Below are 23350 nucleotides of genomic sequence, written 5' to 3'. Positions count from 1 at the left end.
TCTTTCCATGAGCTGTAAGTCCATGAAATAACTAATCACAATCAGCCCTAAATAATACAAAGATGCTTCAGCCAACTATATTTCATTAACAAATCTCCAACCTAGCAAATATTACACCACAGTTTAAAACAGTCTTCCTAAAGTACTCCCTCTTTCCTTTCGTGACTGGTCCAAAACACCAAATAAGCAATGATGAGTTACAAGCCTGTTGTAGCAAACTAGAACCAGAAACCAAAGATTAGGAATGCAGTAAAAATATACTGTGAGCATTCTGATAGAATTACTTCTGTAATGGATAGCTCCCACACTGTCCAAGCTCTGGAATGTATTGCCACTAGGTTTGAAATATTAGGTGCTTTTCCAAGGTTTCTAACATTTCCTGTATTTTCCTACATTTTCTAAAGCTTGTACAAAATGGATCGATGGTACTAAGGCATGGAAAATTCGTATCATTACAAAAATAATTTAAAAATATTAAGTTCTGAGTGCTTTCATTTTTGCAGGGTCCAAATTAACTTTGTTAATTACTTTTAATACTTAAAATCCTCAAAATATCAAATTTTTGCAGCTCCAACATCTTCTTCAATGTACGATTTTGAATAATTCAATGAAAAATCTAAGAAATGACAGGAGAAAACACCCTTGTGTGGTACGTTTGTACCTACAGCTTTGTTTTGTTCTGTTTTACTTCTATGACATCAAAAATGTTGTGATCCTGTTTTATTGGAAAGAAAACAGCCTGAGAATGAGGATTCAACCCAAAGAGGTTTTCACAGCAGTAGGTATAAACCTGAAAACTAAAATGCAGGCTAAAATTGTTCAAGGACTACCAAATGTAATGGAAAGAAAGAACCTACCTCTTAACTAAATTTTCACTGCTAAAGCAGTTTTGTGTTTGCTATTCACAAGTACTAACATTTATGATAGTAACCTTATAAAGTAAATTTAATTATCTTTATCTTATTACAAATAATAAATGTAGTTGTCCTACAATGAAAATCAATTGTCAACATAAGCTATGGTTAACATCTAATAAAACAGCCCTCTGTAAATCCATGATTAATAAGATTGGCTTCTGTATTAACTAACAGACATCATAAAATTTCCTTCCTTGCATTAATCTGTATATTCAAGGTCCATTCTGCTGCACTGAGTTTCCTAAAATAAACTGTGAGAGTGAATGAACAAAATTTTGGTGCCTATCATCATTATGTTATAACCACTTGAATATCTATCTATAGCTGAATGGTTTTGAAATTAATGTCATATTTTAATTAAGTTGCAGAAGATGGTGGCTATAACAAGTAATTCACTTCTTTGTTTCCCTTAGCTTCTGAACACAATGATAACGCCGCTTATGTTTTGGTTTGAGCGTTAGAGGAAGTTAATTGAAATGTGAAAAACTAATTTCCCAGATCAGTTTTTACATATGACAGGGTTTACTCAAGATCTCCTGTATCAAGGAAAAAAAAAAAAAAAAAGAAGGAAGGGGGGGGGGGAAGGGGGAATTTGTTCCCTCACAAACACATTTACAAGTTTCTGCTTGCAAAGTGGGAGTACTAGTGCTGAGATTTAGCATGAAGTTATTTCAGAAAACAGGGCATACCCAGGTCATGCTTTGGAGGTTTAAAAAGTTCCTCTTCCCCACATACATGCTATGCCTAAGGCCCCTGGCACAATCCAGTGGCTGCTACAGTCAGTGCTTGCTTCTGCTGATATTAGGTGTGTCTTTTAACAGCAGAACAATAGTATCACACCTATCCTGGAACATCCCAAAGCTGTTTTACAAAACAGGTAGCAGTACCTGTGAAAGAATATACAGAATTATGAATGAAAACAACTTCTGGGATTGCCTGGATGAACCCTTCTTAAATATCCTGAAAACTTTCGGCCATAGATATCGAACAGGTCTCTAAATTTTTTAACGTTTTTTAAGGCATCATTATCAACTTGGTATGTACCTTAGAAAACTGATCCTCTGCATTATTATTTTAATGTAATTCAAGTGACTTAGCCCCATGTAAGACTGGACTTGTGCAGTGGAGAAATTGGTCCTCTGAGAAGCAGCAGTCATTCTCATCAACTTGAATGGTTGATGAGAAGACCATGGATTTAATCTGTTTTGTTTGATATGTGTTAGAGATGCTAAAGAAGAAGAATGTATTTTTTTTCTCTTGCAAATTGTTATTTTTTGCTTTGTAAGAATGCTATGAAGAAAAAGATTTTAAAAAATGTAACTTCTGTCAATGAAAATTCAATCTTTATCACATGAAAAAAATCTTTGTGCAGCAGCATTAGTGCTCTGGATATTGTCAGAATAAAATTATAGTCAAAGATATAATCTTCTGTAATTGTTGATAACATAAATGGGGGAAGATTTGGAAAAAATCTGATGTACTTTTATGTCATATTTCTGCATATTTCACTCTCATTTATAGGCTTAATATTGTGGACAAAGAGAAAACAACCCAGTTAATCTCACTTGTTTTATGAAAATCTACTTTTGTGGCACCTGAAAGCTAACAGTCTTCTCACAATGTTATAGAAATGTAGAAATATGGAACAGTTTTCAGACCTCATGGAAACAGTGGCTTCCTCTTTCTTGAAAAGAGACTGGTAGACCAAGCATTTGCTCCTTTTTAATCTGTCTGAAGATCACTTGTGCTGCTACACTGTGTCCTTTTAGCTAGATGCTTTAGTAGGAAATGAAATATGATTTTAGAAACATTCTGCACACAGGATATAAACATTCACTTTGCTGCATTATATCCATATCTTTAACATTTTCACAATTGAGCATAGCAATGCTGCTGTGTAGATCAAGTCTGTGTTCAACCCACAAGGACAGTCTACTTTGCTCAGTAGTTGACATCTTACCTATAATACTGTGTATTTGCCTACTAATGCAAAGCTTAGCATGATTTATTGACATTTAACTTTATAAAGTAATTGCATTGGTTGGTGTGCAGTTTACAGAGCATTGCCCTCAACCAAAAAAAAAAAAAGTTTCTAACAAAAAGAAAACAGTACTCAAAAGATTGTAAACACTTGTTTGAAATGTATATATATTGACCAACTATGGATTTTGAAGTTTATCCATTTTTTTCTTTTAATGCTCTGGAACATCAGAACTTTCCTCCCTTCAACCACTCTGATGGAAAAGAAATGTTAAGCTTTTATTTTTCCACTTCCTTCTAGCTTTTCCTTTTATCACTCCAAAATGTTACAGGCTTCCTCTTGTTTCCTCTACACCCTTTTAACAGATGATGGCAATAATGATGAACGCCTGATTAAACAAACAAACAAACAAAAAAAGGCAGAGTCCAGCAACTACACACCTTCTCATTCCTCTAGACCTACACAGTTGCTTCTGGAACACAAAATAAATCAGCCATCAATAGCAGCTAGTCAGATTAGTCTTCCTTCCTCTCTTTAAATAAACATGGCATCCCCCTACAAACCTGATGCCGCAAGTGCTGCAAGCTCCCCCCTTTCTAGGAGGAAGAAGGAAGTTTCCTTTCCTCCATTTTCTAACTGCTCATTTTTTACTTGAAAAGCAAGCTGGTAGGTCTGATTATCTGTGCTTCCTGTGGTCCTCTTATCGCTCTCTCTCTCCACTCCCCCCACTTTACATCCATTTAAACTCCTCTATTTCTTCATTTCCCTACATTACATTCACCCTTCCTGTTTGTTCCCCTCCCCTCTTTTTTTCCCTCCCTGTCAAATCAAGATCTGTCCCACTAGGCCAGTAATCCAGAATCAGAAAAGACCCCATCAGGTTAATTAGAACATGGTCATACACTACAGCTCCAGTCATGACAACTCTTTCTTATGCTCAGCTACACTAATTCAGTCCCAGCACAACTTTGGCATTTATTATGTGGAAATGGCTTCCCACTCTTCTTATAAAGGATGCCTTGTAACAAGACAAATTCCAATCATTAAAGCTAGCCTGGACCATATAGTTTCTTCCTCTCTAAATTAGGACCTGCACATTCATTAACTATGTAAAAGAAACAATTCTTGTTTTATTTTTCTTACCCTCCTTTTCCCCTTCTATCATACACTGTACAATGTACCAAAGCAAATAGGTATTGCTTGCTACTTTGGGCAGTGCCCCCAGTCACAAACCCAGAGAGCAGGTCAGGACGAGAAACATAGTTACTGAGAGTGCCTATTGGCCCTGCAAAACTCAAGCCACAGGTTTGACCATGTGGCTCTTTGTAAAACAAGCCCTCATCCAAGCCTGAATTTACAACTATCCTCTTGGAAGCATAAATTCAATATTACTTTTAAAAATCTGTTCTTTTAACAGATGCTTGAGAAAAAGCTTGGTAAATTGTTTATTTCTACATGCTGGTTAATAGCCAGTTCTTGAGTTTTGGACTAACACTTTAATGTTAGAGCCATCTAGTGGGAGAAGAGACACATAGATAGAAGCAGAGACAGGTTCTGCATCCAGATTTTCCATCCTATTCATCTTTCTGGTAGAGCTTGGACACCTGAGCCAATGAAACAGTATTGCAAACAAAAAGAAAATGTAATTCTGATGAGTACTTCAGAAAGAGGATATAAGTGGTCCCTGAAATCCATACAGCTGTTAAGGTTTCCAGTTACTGCCAGGAAAACAGACTGTGCCTCTACACTAGAAAACCACATAGCTGAGGTAGAAGACAGTTTCAAACAGGATAAAGCCAGAAAGCACAAATTCTGGCATGATCTTATGGATGCAAACCCTCCTCCGGTACTGGCTGCTCATATCAATCCTGTGAACTCCATAAAGAAAAATTACATAATACGGTGAAAACCTTGCTCAAGCCTCTTGTATTCCAACATACAGCTGTGAGATCAGCTCTTCTGGTTGAATTTTCATCAATAAATGATTTCTTGAATAGTCTCAGAAGACCCTGCTAAAAACTAGTGCTAACAGAGATGTGGTGCAATAAAAGGGATGCTAGGCCTCAGTGAGTTCTCAAGTCAAGTAAGTTTCTGGTGCTAGAATTTGACAATATGCCAAACACTCTGAAAGATGCAATACTGAAGTTTCCAGTAGGTCAAGTCCCTTACAACAAGAGAAAGACCAGGTATACAAGGGAGGTACAGTGGTATCATAAACCTCTCCTTCCCCCCCCCAAAAATAAAATTAAACAAATCCATACTTGTCTCTCTCATTAGTTTGAAACCAAATTAATGTTTGCCCTTCTATCAGGCTGTTAAAATCCCAAACAATTAGCTTTGCCCACAGAGGCAAAGAGGATAAGAGCTTAGATGGCTGTTCAGAAACAACAGTCTGTCATGCTGAAGTTCAGAGAGTCAGTGCACAAGCATACTTCAAAGTATGTCTTTGTCTCTATCACCAGAACTGCAGTGTACTGCCTGAATGGTGTTCTAAGTAAATCCAGTTGGTACACTTGCTGAAAGATGAATGTCTATATGGATAATCCTTCAAAGAAAGATCAACTTAAGCCTTCAAGTTAAATATAGGAAAAATGAATAATCTCCTAAATCATATTTTGACAGCTAAGAATAATGCTTCAATGTTTGTGTGTTTCGCTGTTAAGTATCTACAGCTTATGAGATGCTGCCAGTTTAAAATACATAAGCCATGGTAAAACAACATCATAGTCAAGTGAACACATCACATCTGCAAGGTAAGAGGAGTGTAAGAACAGTGGGGTTCAAAATAGAACCAAAACAACTCCCACATTCAGCACTGATACTAGCTTTCACATACTGAAGAGGCATTGAAATAAAGTTGTTATAAAACAAGGGTGGGAACCACCCTTTTCTGACAGCACACACTTTTGACATAGCTGCTAACATTTTAGCTGAATTAAACCTGGTAATGTAAGATGAAGGTTGTGTAAGTGTCTTTTACCCTAAGGTTTCCAAGTATCAATGATTTATTTGAACTATCCAGTTAAAAAACAGCTACTTGACAGAAATTAGAATCAAGACTAAAAAGCACGTACAAAAATAGACCACTTATTTACAGTTAATGAAATGCTGACAAAGCCATTTTCCACATGCCTTTCTGCTGTGTTTTAAACCTGCTGAGAAACAGAAAAAAACTTTTTACTTGACAAAAGTCTATGTAACATACAGCACCATAGTCTCGTTGGGGGTTTTGTGGGTGTTTTTTTTTTTTTCCTGGCAATTTACTGCATATAAAAAAAGGGGACAAAGGTAGAATATCTGGCAGGTCAATCTTTTGATCCAACTTTGTATCAATATATCACTATATACAGAGAGTGAGAACAACCAAAAAAATTATGGCACGGTAGAGGATCAGACAAGTATTTCAAAGCAGGGATATGCAGCTGATATATCTTAGTTCAGTGATCTTAAAGGAAGCTTAGATTTGGGAAGAAACTGTTCAGTCATATCCTCTAGTTTGTTCTTCTCCACTGTAGCTGCCGACTTGTTCTCTTTATCCTTTTTGTGACTCCTTTTGTGCTGGGATTTAAAGAAAATGTTCAATGTTAAGAAAATACAAAGAAATTAAAGACTCCTTGCTCATGTATAATGCAGTAAATGTTCTGAGGAAAAAAAAAAAAAAAAAAAGGTGGAACAGCTCCTGAAGGAGGTTCCTAATATCACATTTACTAAAGAGACGTACTGCAGAAATCTAGAAGTTCAACAGCTACTTTTAAAGGAGGTATGACAAGTAAATACATGCTCCCTCCAAGTCAAACCCAAGCTTAATAAACCAGGATTTTACACTGACACAGTGGTAGAGGGTCAAAAGAAAGTAAAAAAAAAAAACAAACAAAAAACAAGCAAACAAACAAAAAACCCACCAAACTCCAAAACCAACCAACACACACCAGTGAAGAATCAAGAACACTAGTATTTCTGTCTGGTCCCCAAGAAAATACTCTGCATCTAATTTCTTGCTGAATTATATGCTGTTAATCTATCAGAATTGGTGGTTATTTTAGCTCAAGTTTAACAAAGCACATTCTTAAGAATTTAAAAAAGTTGTGAGACTACACTAAACAATAGCAGGTGACTTTAGATTAAAGCACTATTACAGAACAATTTTCCTTTACTCTTATATATACAATTATTTAGAATGTGTGTGGAAGTTACCTGGAAAAAGGGAATGCCACCATTTGCATGGCAATCTATGTTTGTATCCAGTAAGTATCTGTCACTGGTAAGGATTTCATCGGATTCTTGTAATTCTTCCTCCTCTTCCAACAGGTCCTAAATCAGAAATTTTCATAGAAGAGTATTTAATGTTTGAATTTCCTAGGTGAATCTACTAAGCATGATCAGATCTGTAAGACATAGCACTCTCATTTTTGAAAAAGATAAATTATTTTCTCAGAATTATTAATGTCTCCTCTTATTTTTCAAGACACTGTTTTTGTCAAAGGCTCAGCACATGACTGAGTACTCCATAAAACACAAAAACTGCAACAGCTCTAGGGTTCTAGTCACATCTCCACACCGGTATAAAGTAACTCCTAAAGATATGAAACCTTGATTGAAGAGTCTGACTTGTCATTCATAGACCTACCTGAGCTGCATCATCCTCCTCTGTCAAACTGTTTAGCATAGCATCAAGCTTGAGTTGCTTTTGCCTTAATTTCTCCAGTAGAAGTTCCCGGGGTTCTGTTCTCACAAGTGTGACTGGATAGAAGTAGTCCCTTCTCTGTGGGGTTGTCCCTTTAATAAAGATTGTACACTAATGAAAGGCACTAAACACTTTCAGCAATTGCTTTAATTACAAAGCCTTAATTTTACACTAACTCAATATAAAATAATTCTTTTAGTCATCATTCTTTGCATGCACTTTAAAGGTACAAGGCTGCTAGTCATATGTCCTCATTAACCTTCATTTATGAATTCTGCAACACAAACTGCTTTCTCCAAGACCCTTCTGTCCCCAGACTACTTTAAATACCTGTTGGAACATCTACTTTAAGATCCTCTTGCAGGAAACCATTAACCTGAGTCAGTCCATGCTGTGCTTCCTCATCAAGTGCCAGCTTCTGTTCCAGAAGTATATCCTCATCAAGTTTTATCTGATCAAGAAGGCTATTTAGTACTTTCTCCTCAGTAGCCTTTTGTCTACCAATATGGTCAGCAATTTCAGTTATTGCTTTATCACAGTTTTCTTGGTTACTCTGAAAACAAAACAACCCAAATCAACACAAAGTTAACAGAAAAAGCAAGGTTATAGCCTCTTTCCTAAGATGTGGTATATGATTAGTAAGGTGACTTGAAATGAAACAACTGAGACCTCAAATTGAGAAGTTTCAGTGCCAGTTTTATACTCTCATTTTGAGAGCTATCCTCAGAAAATAGTTTGTTTCTTAGAAAGTATGATTATTTTAGAAAGCTAGTCATAACACTAAAGATGACACCACCAGATCAGATTCTTCATGCTTCTCTGCACAACCCTGCACAGAATTAGGATGTCTAAGTGAAAGTGAAAATCCTACAAGCATTAGCAGCTTTATGCATTTGAAGAGGAAAAGGAAAATGTTATTTTTGCCATTCTCATTGAAAAGAAATGCCTGAAGTGTTCTGTAGGTACAATAGATACAAGGGCATCTTGAGACTGCAAATGCTTCTAACAGCTACGTTTTTCTTTCCGGACGTTAGTAAAATTTTTGATCTGCCTATTTGACTACCTATTACAACAAAACAAGAAGTGGGGGAAGTGAGGGTTGTGATAGAAATTAAAATAATAAATTACAGGAAGAAATTCTCCTTTAAGAGGCCAGAATTAGTAGATACCTAAAAAGGATTGCTTTCTCCCATAATGTTAACCTATCTGACCAATAAAGTCATTTAAATCCTGCAGTAGTCTCCCAGGGACATGACTGGTAGATAAAGAATTAGAATGAAAGATGTATAATATGTATGTAAAAAGACAACATTCTTTGAGGTTGTTTGCACTTTAAGTTCAGAGTCTTCCTTTTAAACTTTTGATCTCCCCTAACTGCATCTGCTTAAGCTAACATGTCTGCTGCAATTCAAAACTGCACAATTCTGTTCTGACCTTTTTTCTCCTGCCAATTCTACTGTAAAAGCTTGTCTCAGGATGTTGTATTAGGCTACAAACAGGTACCTTTTTTAAACACTGAAGTTGCTGTTTCTCATCACTGAGGCACAGTAGCTGTTGATTGGTAATGTTAACTACGTGAGCAGTTGTAAATTCACCCCATTTATCAATATCCTGAGACACACTTTTGAGATTGCTGAGAAGTTGTTGACAGTGGTTAGTGGATTCTTCTAGCATCATCTTGTTTTCAGCATTTATGATACTGAGCTCTTCAGAGAAATTATCCAAAGATGCAATAAATTTGTTGTGATTTGAAGTTGTACTGCTGACTAGGTCTGTAGTTTTCCTGTAAAAATGTATATGTAAGAGTTTAGAAGATGGATTTTAACACATTATAAATTTAGAAATATGAGACAAAAAACAGTGAAGTAATGTAGCTTTATCAGACCAGTTAATTATAACGTTGTTGCTCTATTCAGTGGATTAAAAAACTCCACTCTGAGCAGTAGGTTTCTTAAATCACTTAAACTCCCATACCCCTAACAACCAAACCCCCAAATACAAATGAAAACCCAAAAAATTTCAGCAAGACCTTAGTTATTCAGTCTGCAATTGAATAAAGCATGTTGCAATATATACAATATTATACTTCAAGCTAAGTCTTTATAGTATGAAGTTGTGAAATCCACAACTTCCTAAAACCATGGACTCTTATCTGCAATACGCTCAAGAGACAAGCTTCAGGAAAAGCCTTGTAGAGCTACCTTTTACTCTGGGGAAAGGTGAACTATGATCTACATTCTGTGGCATAAGTCAGCTCTAACATACAAGTCTTGTCCAGAAGCATATAAATATGAAGCCTATAAATATAAAGAGCATCAAATTTTGCAATCATCTTCATACATAGTTTTATCTTGCATTAGTATACACCAAAAGTAATCTACTTCTTACAAGTGAACATTTTCTTGCACAGCAGTGATGGTGGTCTTCAAGCTTCCATTTTTTGCAAGTACATCGGTTAAGTTCTTCTGAGTCTCTTGAGTAAACAGGTCAAGCTGGCTTTGTAGGGATAACATTAATTCAGCTGCACTCTATTAAGAAAACACATTTCACTCATATGCTGCACTTCAACATTCTTAAAAAGGCACTTGAATACTTTTATTAAAAATGCAACAAATAAAAGAGCTTTGTCATTCTTAAGCTGAAGGTATAGTTTATGTCAAGAGAAGACAGACAATGCTTTTGGAGATAAAACGTAAATATGTATATACTGGACATGCCCAGAACGTTAAGTTCCTTAAAGCAGCCCAAGAAAGGCTGAAAAGAATTAAGGATCATCAAGTTACTGTCCTAACATTTCTGAAGCAAGTACAATAGTTTACTGCTGCAAAGAGTTTAAATCAAAGCAAGTAATCACATTCGGTGTTAAGAGTAACAAGAAATACTAAAGGCTACCTTTGCATGTGCCACCCTCATAATTTCTGCTGCTTCTTTGAAATTCTCACAATCATTATGAAGCTCAGCAAAAACACTGTCTGTTTCTTCTCGTAATTTTTTCAGAGTGAAAGAAAGATCTTCAAAGAAGGTATCCATTTCCTTTTTATGGCACTCCATCTTTGAAAAAAGTTGTATTTAAAAGTTAGGTATTTGTCTTTAGGTAAGAACTGGGTACTTTTCCCTAAAGCAATTTATATAGAACTCTACCCAAGGAAAACACACAGATACTCTGCATAAAACGTGGAAGTAACTCTCAGCAACCTGAAGTTACAGACTGGCACTTTGTGTGTGGGTTTTCTGAAATACAAAATTCAGCATGTGAGGTAGATAAAATAGGAAGACAGAGAAGATACTTGGTTAAGACAAGAGTAAGAAGCAAGAGCTAGAAAGCCACAGACTGTTTGCCATCAATGCCTGAAAACCAATCAAAAGCCTCTAGACAAGGGGAGCTTATATTACATGAGTTGTAACTGACAGAAGGAAGAAGGGAAGTTTTTCAGTCAGAGGAACAGATCACCAAGAACAAAGATTTGTTTTTGACAAAAAATGGAAAAGGAATAAAAGAGTGAGGCTGCAGTTCTACACAAGCATCAAGAGATAGACCAGAACTAAAAATTGAAGCAGAGGACTTTAAGTTGTCTGCACTTAGGGTTATTATTAATAAGATAAAGCATCATATCCTCCAGGAATCAAAGTGACTATGGAAAAACGTTTGGTATTACAACCGCAGTCATTGGGAGCAGTAAGATTTAAGTTGGTTATTTTACATTTCTAAAATGTAAGACAGACTGCATTAAGGGTATCATAAAGTACTTGTACAGACTTAAGCATCCACATTTTACCACCCTCCTTGGTGAGTGTGAACACTTGAGCCAATGTAGAAAACATAAATACACCAAGCTCCAAAGTAGAATATAAGTCTGACAAAGTGCTAAAATGCAGAACTCATGGGAGAGAATAAAGGAGAAAAGGTCAGATCAGAAGGGGAAACACACTGCAGAAAAAAAAACAGCAAAGGGTTATCTGCAAATAAAACAGAAGAGCGTAAGGCAAAACACAAGTTACATACATTACCTTGTCAGCCACAGGAGAATATTTCTTCATGTTATTCTGAAACTGAGAGTTTAGTGCCAAGACAAACTCTACCATTGGTGTCAAACTATTTAAAGCTCCTCCTAATCCAGATGCGTGCTCCTCCTAGGAAGAGCAATTAAAAAAACAGGCAAAAGTAAACCAAGATATGACTGTTCCTTCATCTATGTTTTGAAAGAAACTATTCATATGGAATATCCATGTAGCCTGCAACTGCAGCATTTGCTATATAGTACATTGCATCTTGTGGTGGTGACATGGGAGAGGAAGTAGGGGAGGACATAATCACTGCAAAGTGCTGAAGCAGGGACAGGTGAAGAGCATCAGAAAAAGACTATAGAATATTTACAGACTTTCTTTTTGATTAAGAAGAGTTTTGTACATTTAAATAATATAAGAGTATGTAAATTTACTAACAATTATTCTCAGCAGATCAGCTTTACAATCAAGTGACAGATTCTCATGTTGCATTATTTTTTCAGACATGTGAGAAACTTCAGTAGACACCAATTCTTTAATAGAGTCAAATGATGCTGACACAACTGATGCAAGAATATTAGCTGCTGAAGAACTGGTAGACAGGAATTCACCTATGAAAAAAAAAAAAAAATCAAGACACATTACAAATTGCTTTTAAAAAAGTTTCACTGTGAGATAGGAACTTTTCACTGCTCATCACCTTACTGCCTCCAGAACAGGAAGGCTGTTAATCTTCCCAGATGCATTATTACTGGTGCAACTGTAATCATTAAACTGCTTAAAATAAAGCCCCTTCCATCGACTAAAACAGATCTGTTTTAGGAAGCTCTTGCAAAAATTCAGGATGGTATACTGATACAGATATTATACTTACCTATAAAATGCATGTATGATGTCAACATCTGTTGCTGTTTCAAATTATTCTCACTAACTGAATCTTGTATTTTGGTGAACAAAGCATTCATTTGTCCTGCAAATTGATTTTGGATGATAGCATTGTGTTGATCAACAGCCTTCTTACGGTCCAGTTTTGCATGGAGACCAGATACATCTTTCGTAGTTTCTTCAACTGTACTAAGTAGCTATGAATTTTTTAAAAAGCTATGTCAGTCAGTCTTTAAACAAGTCAAGCATATGTAGTACAAGGAAAAACAACCCTAGTTCTGAGCTAAAAGAAGCTACTCCCTTAGACAGGTATTTCCCTTCACATCACATCATAATTGTTCTTAATCCTGATGTCATTTATATTCTCGGAGCAAAGGAAGAAGTTACCTAACTTCTATCTATAACTTCTAACTAGAAATTATTGGCTCTGACTTTGAAAATGAAGCATTAATAAAGGACATCCTCAGTATTTAAGAAATCAAGATATCATTTATTACAAAATAATATATATATATAAAAATTCCTGACCACTTTTTCTGAAAGATTTGACAGTAAATATTTCTTTAGTAGTACTCAAGCAGGAGATTTTCAGTTGCAGTTCTGTCACAAATAATTTTTAATTCAAACTCAGTGGATTCTTGCCTTTGTAATCAGCGTAAATAACTTTGGTCACCTATTTCCCCTCACACAAACACCCCATAACCCCCATGTAAAAAATGGGGCATCCCCTACCAACTTTACAGGAATTTAGTGGAAAGAAATTTTCATACTGACTAAAGATAAGTTTCACCTCTTTGGTGTTTATCTAGCAGGATACTTGCCTCTTCCCACAAGTCTGTTTTCATCAATTATGACCAACCTACACAGATTGTACTATAAAATACAGGATATGACAGAGCAAGATTCTATCACTCTCCATGAGTGTAAATTATTGTACACATCTCTGCATTTTTGCTATTTTTCTATCCCAGTTATAGATAATATACTCTTTTGTAGAGCCAGCCTTAAGTTTTTAGTAAAGAAAACTACTTATTCTGCAAAAAAAATCATGACAATAGATACTGCAAAGCACTGGAACTTTCATGACAAACTGGCCTGAAGAAAAGCTAGCTCCAGACCAATCAGCAAGTTCAGCATTTAATTGTAAATATTACCCCAGAGAAAGTCCTTCATTCTTAAGTAGCTTTTCATCACAATATAATGTATAGAAAGAGCTAACCCTAATTTTGCATCTTTAATTTCAGGGTTTGTCACACTCACATCATGCTTTAGCAACAACGATTTCTTTCAACATCCCACAAAACTCCTAAACATTGAAAGCTACTGTTATAGTTAGGTGCAAGAACTGTGACAACCTTGGTAGCTGTGCCATGGAGCTTTTGTTCAGTGTTTTCCAAAACTGAAACCACATATTCCTCTTCAGCCAGGTGAACCTTGGTTTCCTGAAGATCTTTTTGTGTTTCTTCCAGTTCTCTCTCCTTGATATGCAGATCTGTTTTACACTGTTCAAGTTCATTTTTATTAGCTGTGAATAATTCAGTGATCTAGAGTGGAAGATAAACATCAATTGGTCAACACATCTTTTTTTTAAGCTCATTGGTTCCACTTCACTTCTCCAATTATATGCCTATGCCACAATCCAGAAGGCAAGTTGTCATCTAACAATGCAGTTTCAGCTAAAGGGTTCAGAGGTCTTAAACCAAGACTATTGATTTGTAGAGTCTCTGGTTGGCACTGAAAATTTCATGAACTGACATCATTTTCACTGCACTAATCCCTTGCTTCCCCACTCAAACAAGACCAAAGAAGTGTTACAGCACAAGCGAAAACCAAAACCCTACTAAACAAAGCTAAACAGATAAAATTAAGCCAGTAAACCTGATTAGTTACATATTCCAGTAAATTAATATCTGTATTTCATTTAAGCATGAAGCTCCCATTTTCTGTTAATGAAATTATCTGTCAACTGAGATGATACCATTTTAAAAGCAGATTTTGAATTTCAGCTGAAAACTCAAAGCCAATTAAAGGTAAAATGGCAGACATTAAATCAGCTTAAAAAAAAAAAATCACATATTCATCCTTTAACTTCATATTTCAATTTCCTTTTGCCTAACTGGGGAACCCTAAGAATAAAAATTCTTTAGACTGTACTTTGAGCAATGTTTTTTCCTTCTTCTCCAGAGATTTCTTTCTCCAAAGATTTAAAGCCACAGTTGAGAAATGTCACTTACTCTCTTCACTTCTTCCTCCATGATGCCGATTTTGTCAATATACTCCGCAATTTGTTCTTCCTGAACTGTCAACTTTCCATTCAGGGCTCTCAAGCAAACATAAGACAAACAAATTATGGTAGGTGCCACACAAACAAAATCGTCAGCGCAAATCTACTCATTAGACTTCTGTCTGTGCAATAATTATTTCTAAAGGACAAGCTGACAGTCAGACTCTCCTATTTTTATTTTTCTGTTGTGAAAATAGATCAAAAAGCATTTCTGTGTAAGGATAGATACTAAAAGCTGAAATTTGTTGTTAGCAATTTCATAGAAATTTTGAAGACATACTCATAATTTTCAAGGGAAATATAGACTCCATTTTTCTCTCGTGCAGCTGCAAGGTCTCGCTTCAACCGCTCAATTTCTTCAGTATATTCCTGCAAAAAGAAATAATCACATCTAAACCTGAACATTTCTACTTCACTCTCAAGATTTAAGAGGTAGACAGTGTTCTGTGGAAGTTTTGCATAAGCACAGCAGCAAAGTACTTCCATTCCAAATAAGTTCAGTACAGCTTCATTTAAATTCATACCATTGGATATGTATAGTACATTGAAACTTCCCATTTGAAGCAAACTTGGTTGCATATAAGAGCTTACAATGGGAATTACAGCTTCTTCAGTAGTAGTCAGTTACTTTATATTGGTCCTTTGTTCATACGTACTGACTAAGCTCATTTTAATTCAAGCAAGAATTAGGGAATTAAGCTGCTAATACAGCAAGTCTAGCAAAAAATAACCAGCATCTAGTATCTCTCCACTAACTCATAAACAAGTAATTTGTACATAGTCACAACTAGTAGCAATAGCCCCCTCTATCCAGATTTAGTCTTTGCAGGTACTGAAACTGTTGTTATGTCACTGATGCTGTACCAGCTTAATTTGAAAGTGCCTCAGAACAGCACTTGTTACAGCTTCTTCACAACTTCGTACTTGATGCATAGTAGAAACTATGTTAACAAAATCAAAACTAACCTGCAACTTAAATTAAGGTACTCATCTACCTTACCTTAATAAGAGCTTTTTTTGTTAGCTTCTGATTAATTTCAGGCTTGTTCATTATGTTTTTAGCTCTGTGGGCATATTCCAGTGTACTCAATGTTTCCTGTGAAAAATACATGTAACACTAGGTCAAGCTGAGGAGTTAACTTACATTTTTGCATCATCAACAAAAAATATTTATTTTAGCGACAGATTTTCAGACTTAAATTTACCTCAAGATTTATAGATGCAGGAGAAACTGTGGCAATTATTGATGTTTTGGTTCGTCCACCAAGAGAGTCTTGAAGGATTCTTGTGAGTTTAGATTCCCTATATGGAATATGTGGGGCTCTTTCTACTAAAGCAGTAATAACTCTTCCTAGTGTGAGAAGAGACTGGTTAATATTTCCAGCCTCACGAGCTCTTTTGTCAACTGCCCCAGATCGACCAATGTTTTCGCTTCCTGCAAGATCAACCTGAAAGATAAGAGGAAGGCTTTTTGTCTCAAATCACCCTGAAGAATGCTTACTGAATAGTGTTGCAGAATACAATACACACAAAATAGCTTATGAGCTGTTCAGGAGACATTGGGATGACAAATAGGACAGACATTTCTCAGAGTGACAAGTATAATTCATACCACTTTATGAAAAGCAATCATTTTTACCCTTAATGGAAAAAGAACTCCACTTTAGATTTTCAGGAGTTCAGATTATTACAGTTTACTGCTTTAACACGTCATCAATGAAATTTTGTTCAAATCCTTACCAAGTTTAGCTTCCCGATTTTAACAAGTTCTTCTCCATCTGTTGTTGTCTCTTTCATATGGATGGTAATTGAAAACACCGAGTGGGAACGGCTACAAAAGAATTAAGTTTCAGACTGAGATCCCAGTAAAGACAAATGATGTGCTTGCTACGTGACGCTGCTGCAAGTTAGGCATCCATGCTCTTTATAGGGAATATATTTGGCCCATTAATTGGGACTTACACATTTTCAATACACTAAATAATTCTACCAAGTACATTTTTCATGTGTGTAAGTACAAATGTGGTACTTAAAACTAGTGATGAAGCAAATGGATGGCATTTGCCCCAATCTTGGTAAATGTCATCATTTTTAAAGCAAAACAAAGAGAAACTCTTTGGGTTTATTTACATTTGCGTGTTCTCAACTCAGACATGTCAAGAAAACATGTTTGTGGATTCTTCAGTTAGTATACTACAAATATTTTTAGAGATGTGTAATTAAGAAATTTAGTTTTCTTTATTTAGGCTAGGAAAAGCAGCAAGTAATTGAATCCACCAATAGTAAAAAATTTAGGTATTCTTTTTCATTCAAAACCATAGAACTCTTTTAAGATGATTTTAGATTGAGCTTATTCCTTTAATAATTTTTTGTAATAGGAAGTTGAAAACCATACATGTCAAATTACACCAGTTTGACCATGCACAGCTCAGGCAGAATGAATTCTCCAGATTCCCTGTAATTTCAGATTAAGTTAAGTTTTGTGTTCTAATCTGCAGTTGCCAAATACCCATTTCCTTGAAAAGGCAAACCCACGTACTCTATGAAATTTAAAATAAGACATGAGCAGAGTGTTTCTTGTTCACTGCAACACTGAATCACTACTTGTTCAGTGACATAGATATCACATCTGCAGTTCAAGAATGAGAAATCAGTAATAAACAATGTTATTTCTGTCTCAACTAGATTCTGACTACAAGTTGTAAACATACAAAGTAGCCTGCATTTCTACACAAAAAAACCCCATAACCTTATCCCCAACTTTCACAATCCAGTTTGCAAGTTCTCAGAAGCTGATGTTTGAAAAGAGGGTCTTGTGCTGACCTGTAAAACACAGATCTTAGCAGCATGTTGAAATTCCAACTCCAGTAACAAATTCTACTACACCATTTTCTACTGCTGGTGAGGAGAGGAAAGGATACTTGGGGTTTACAGAAGGTTTTTATTTGGTAAATGGGATTGGCAAAACCCTCCCAACTACCTATAACAGATAGAACAAAGAAAACCCTAATGCAGGTATATCTGCTAAACATCTTCCAAACATGAACTGCAGAGAATATTTATTTCATGGTAGTACATACAATGTATTTCAGTTATATATCTGTTAGACTTCTGTCGCTTGTTTCCATAGGCATAGAAAGCACTGAAAAATTTAAGACATTAACTTTGAGGTAATTAAATTTCAATATTCTATATGCAGGATGAGAAACATTCTGCTATTTTGATCTCAGACAGAAATAGGTGGAATGCCATGGCTACTGTTCCAACTAGACACTGTGTATTTACAAGGGATATATTAAAAAAGTACACAAACTCTAAACAAGAGGGGAAAATACCGCAAAACAGAAACAGCTTGCCCATTTTTCAGATGAGAAGCATTTAGGTTTTATAATGCCCCTTCATATACCTATTAGAATCATGATGAAGTTCTAACTATGGCTCTGTAACCCACATTTGACAAACTATAGATCATGCCAGGTTTGTCCTAGTTTGAACATTTTACTTCTTCAGTAAGACCCTGTTTAATAAAACAGGAACAACATGAAGCTTCTAAAATGGGGAAGATTTGTACCTGGAATACGCATTCATGTAAGTAGCTGCAGTTGTTCTTTTTGCTGCACCCCTTTCCAGGATTTGGTAGACTTCATTTTTGTTGTGTACAGTTATTTCTTCCAAGCCTTTAATAATTACACCTCTCTGTCAGAAATAACGCATGCATATTATACACCTCTCAACAACCCTGAAAGCCTTAATATAACAGATTTTGAAAGACAGCACTAACCTTGTTTCGAGGATCATCAAACATCTGCAGTCTTTCCCCAACATCAGGAGTAGGATTCAGGAGATCAAAAAGCTCCTCATTGTAGATTTCCAAAAGAGAGACTTTCACTGAAAATTCAGTACCGTTCTCTGTGAGTTTTTCAAATATTTGATGCAGAGTACGGGGTATTATACCTGCTAGCGGATCCTACAAATGAAAGTGTATTATTTAATACATAAAAGTACCAAAAGAGAACTGAGGTTGGGGGGTGGAATTTCAGCTAAATGGCCTGACTTGATATATACATGAAGATTTTGGACAAAGATAATCTTCCATACAAAGATCAATGTATGGTTGCACTAACGATGTAAAAGCTTTGATTTTCATTGAAATTAATGAGACTGTCTGTTAATTTACAAACACTTAAATATGGTCAGCTTCAGAATTTGAAAGGCATCAGCTTTAGCCTTTTCTTTAGCCTTCTGAAATCTAACTTTGAACAGAGTAGGGGAATCTCAGAAGTGAAAATATACCTCTTCCCAAGTATATTCTTCATTGGGTGACCGCTCCCCTTCCATTGTAAAGGTCTTACCAGTACCAGTTTGGCCATAACTGTTGAGAATTAAAAATAAATAAATAAAAAAATGTAAACAAGAAGCTAAAATTCAAATGAAATGTCCTAACAGTAATTATTGGCTTACTTACGCAAACACCGTACAGTTGTATCCCATAATAACTTCATCCAAAATGGGACACACAACACTCCGGTATACATCAATCTGCTTTGCCTGAGCTCCAAATACCTGTTGAAACAAAGACAACACACCACATTTATCCTAAAGCACAGCACTACACAGTACAGTAGTTAGACCATATCAGAGAAATGTACTAGCTTGTTTGTAGAAGTCCACAACTTGACAAGGAGTTACCATATCAAATGTGTAAGTCTTTCTTGATGTCTTATCTGTCACTCCTCCAGAACGGACACTAACTTCCTTTCTCGCTTGATCACAGTCTACAACAGCGTAGGAGCTTGCTTTACGTTCTGAAGCATTAAAAGGCCTAAAAAGACAAGAGTTAAGAATATCGGATTGATACCATTACTGCTAACAGGAATAAAAAACTGACAAAGCAGCAAAATCACAGTTTAAGGATCCAGAGGAGTATAATTGGGTAAAAAGAACATAAAGCTTTTAACTTATATTTGTTTAAGGGAAAAAAAAAAAAGCGTCAATTCATCAGTTTCCAAATCTTGTTTCTCCTTCCACCCACTGTGGGACAATCCAAGAGTCTATAGCTTTTAGTTTGCTTACACATGCGGTTTTTAGCAAGTCCATAAACACTTTTAAGATCATTTAGGTGCTCACACAGCTAACTTACATTAGAAAGTGTTCAGCTGCAAGGAAATAGAATATTAAGCATATCAAATAGGATGAGCCAGAGCCTTTAAAAAAGTAAAAGCTTATAACAAAAGTTAAGGCAACAGTGAATCAAACTAAAAATTCCGTTTTTCATTTACACAAGCAATCAAACCTTCATCTCGCACCGAGGACAACACCCTAAAGCAGCAAAAGTACTAAGAGACCCTACTAATAGCAAAACAGTAGTAGACAGCAGTATCAAAATCTTTAAAATGGTGATGTGAATTCTGAATATAATTTGATAACACAGATAAAATATCAGATTTTGATGGGGAGAAGGGTATATACCTTTTTACTCTATAGTATTATATACAATACCTCTGTATTATACAGAGGTATAATAAAAAGTTTAGAAACTTGATGGTGAGAGTTTTGTTTCATTACTAAGTTAATGTAAACCTTTCTGTGAAGGGGCATTTGCAACAATTTCTCCCCAAAACCATGGAAATTACCACGGGCTGAAAACAAAAAGCACGAAATGCTAGTTTATTACTCTTTTAATGTTGCTACTGCACTGAATCTCTATTGTCTATCTCTATAGTTGACCTGAAGAAACAAAAGTAAAAATAGAACTTCTACAAATTTAGTAATCTCCAAAATACTTTCACAGTATAGCACCTCAGATAATTTTTAAATTACAATAAATAAATAAATACTATAAGCATGTGGCATCTTGAGTTAACTAACTCTTGTGGTTAGCATTTCTTCCTCAACACAGCCCTGAGACTGAAGTGCTAGATTCTAACTACGGTGACACTAGACTGACTGGTGACACAGATCTCATAAATCTCATTCACAGGAGCAAGTTGCAGCTTTCGTTTTGTGACTTTTTAAAATAGCAGGAGGCTGAACAATTAATATATTCTGCTTTGTACTGATACAAGTGAACTAGTCAAATGCAGGAGCCTCATGGTGCAATTGCCCACAACTGTGATTACTGAAACAATTCAGCAAGGCTGGAGCAGACATGCAGATCATCACTATGATTCATTAGACGAGCAACAATCTGATATCCCATAGTGACATTTTATCATAGGTTCGCCCCCCAGGTATATGAAGTATGTTAACAATGCTAAGACATGCACATTGAATTTTCAAATTCATGGTTTACTGACACGAATATTTTGCTTAAAAGAAGTTTTTTTATAAGCTCAGACACATCAGATTTTGGAAATAAATTAATACAACTGCATCTATCCACCCATCTTTACAATAAAGAGAAACTGATGGACACAGAAGAAACAAGGAGGTATAAAGTTTTTAGGTGCTTAGAACTCCATCTTGACATAGGTCTGAACTGCAACAGAAGTAAAGCACTACATCATGGGCAATCCTGACGCTGCTGTCGTATTGAGCATTAAACACACACTGATACTTAAGTGAGGCTATTCCAGAGAAACTGAGAGTAACCAAAGAGAAAATGATTGCTCTTGACACTGTTTTAAACAAAATTGCTTCAATAAAAGTTACTTTTCTTTTGATTCACATCAACACTCACCAACCCCATGTTTCAGGTTTTCAGTTGTCGCAAGAAAAAAAAAAGTATTTTTTTAACGCTTTTAATTTCTATTTTCAATGTGTGTTTGTGAAAGTAGAACTTCCAAGCCTAAGGATATGATGATTGCAAAAGGAATCAATAATAACGCATAACACTTCCGATCTGTCTCAGAAAAACCCAACCAACTTCCAGAGGTCTTTGGAACACTAATACGGTATCACAGTTCTAATAAGCAACATTAGGAGAACATTTAAGATGCAGTATTAGTTAGCAAGTCTTTAGAGTCACCTCAAAACTACAAAGCGAATCTAATTTTACAGTAGATAAAGTTTGTCATTACAAAAAAAAAAAACAAAAACAAAACCAAAACTGATCAACCAAAGCAGTTAGCCACTAATATTTACTAAGTTTTTGTTTGAATTTGGGAAGTCTGATCACTGAAGTTATACCAAAGATATACAGAAGTGAGTGTAGCAAAAATCTAATTAGCTGTTAAATCGCTGCGGCTTCCTACAGAAGCTCCTGTAAGATACAAATTGCTAGCCTTTTTTCAGTCATACTAACTCTTATCTAGCTCATCTTAACCTTCCTACATCGCTTTACACTGGGTGAGCACTGAATCAAGTCAGGAAATTGAAACTTTCTCCTTTTTTAAACTGCAAAAGATCATTGATAGTCCCCTTCATTTAGCGGAAGTGCCGATTATCTCTGTTGGCTACAAGGGTACAGAGCAAACTTAATGCCTCGGACAGGCGATTTAAAATGCTGTAAAGAGCACCATTTAGATGCAATGGTGGGCTCCTTACTAGCGATATACTCCGAAAGGCACCACGCAGTTCCCTTTCCCGAGCCACAGGATTAATGGCGACCCGCTGGTATCCAGTCACACAGGGGCTTCTCCGAGCGCAGCTAACGTTTCAGGACCGAAGTCCCAAAGACAACTTACGAGGAGACACCTCAGCGGCTCCCCGCGGACGCCTGCTGCGGGCTGACCTCTAACGTTCGCGTGGGGCAGGCCGACGCACCTACCTGCACCGCACCACCACCTGGATGTTCTTGCCCTTCTCCTCCTTTTTAGCTCCACTGCTGCCCTGGAAGCTGACGGAAGCCATGGCGGGCCTCGAAGGAAATCCTGCTAGTGGGAGAGAGGCACAGCGAAGACCTCGTTGCTCCACTGCGCCTTAAGCCAAACTCCAACCCGCTACTCGCCTCAGCCCCGCCGCGCTCCGATAGAGTGCCGCGCGCGCCCTCCGCCACCGACTTCGAACCACGCACCTCCCCCAGCCCGGCCAATCAGCAAGGGCGCGCACAGCATCATGGGAGTCATGTTCAAATTCTGATGGTGACGCGCACGCGCGGCGGAAGTCGCGGCACCGTCTTGGCCTTTTGCGAGCGCAATGCAGGTTGGGGGCTGCAGTGTCTGGTCGTTGTTGTCACATTACCGAATGACGGCGGAATGAGCACCGTGGCATTATGGCACAGCAGGCAGCACGATGAAATGAATAAGACTGGAAGAGTCCCGGAATGACAAGGGAAGATGGATTGCGCGGTCCACGATGAGGGCGGGGATGGCACATTTGCATGACGGCGTCTGACCTGGTCCCCTGAGCTGTCGCAGCTCACATCACGGTGACGCCCTACCTGATGTCAAACCCCAGACTGCCGAGCAGCTCTCTTTTGCCATCACTACCGCGGGCTGGCGACGGGGCAATAAGGAGGTTTACCTCTTTGCAGCTCCCGTGGATATCTGTACATTTGAGGACAGGCAAACTTCTCCCCTTGTCTTTGATTCGCATCATCCATGTCACCTTTCGTCACAGGTCAAGCCTTATAGCCATCTGTTCCTCTATCTCCAGTGGCTCTCCAACAAAGCCCTTTAAATACTTAGACAATAATGCCCGGTGGAGTGGAAGCT

General features: G+C 36.8%; 1 protein-coding gene across 1 annotated transcript; it reads right to left on the bottom strand.

Moving 5' to 3' along the window:
• Nucleotides 1-6330: 6330 nt before the first annotated feature.
• KIF11 (kinesin family member 11) lies at nucleotides 6331-22547 on the bottom strand. The gene is made up of 22 exons (XM_054382454.1): nucleotides 22465-22547; nucleotides 19446-19578; nucleotides 19222-19319; nucleotides 19050-19128; nucleotides 18538-18723; nucleotides 18328-18452; nucleotides 16497-16587; nucleotides 15962-16204; nucleotides 15757-15852; nucleotides 15037-15125; nucleotides 14707-14794; nucleotides 13828-14016; nucleotides 12462-12669; nucleotides 12026-12198; nucleotides 11591-11713; nucleotides 10475-10633; nucleotides 9971-10110; nucleotides 9086-9365; nucleotides 7913-8135; nucleotides 7526-7674; nucleotides 7093-7209; nucleotides 6331-6456 (listed from the first exon to the last, which is right to left on the bottom strand). The coding sequence occupies exons 1-22, from the start codon at nucleotides 22545-22547 to the stop codon at nucleotides 6331-6333; spliced, it is 3198 nt and encodes a 1065-aa protein (XP_054238429.1).
• Nucleotides 22548-23350: the final 803 nt, after the last annotated feature.

This window comes from Indicator indicator, chromosome 7 (assembly GCF_027791375.1).
Source record: "Indicator indicator isolate 239-I01 chromosome 7, UM_Iind_1.1, whole genome shotgun sequence".
Lineage (NCBI taxonomy): Eukaryota > Metazoa > Chordata > Aves > Piciformes > Indicatoridae > Indicator > Indicator indicator.
The sequence above is the reverse complement of the archived record's forward strand: the minus strand, read 5'-3'. Positions and strand labels throughout refer to the sequence as shown.

Bases quoted from the DNA above. Each gene is read 5' to 3' on its own strand.
- KIF11 (XM_054382454.1), bottom strand. From the start codon at position 22,547: ATGGCTTCCGTCAGCTTCCAGGGCAGCAGTGGAGCTAAAAAGGAGGAG. The intron at 16,205-16,496 runs GTAAGGATTTGA...CTTATCTTTCAG, and splicing joins AAATCGGGAAGCTAAACTTG to GTTGATCTTGCAGGAAGCGA. The intron at 15,126-15,756 runs GTAAGGTAGATG...TTCTTTTTGCAG, and splicing joins CAAAAAAAGCTCTTATTAAG to GAATATACTGAAGAAATTGA.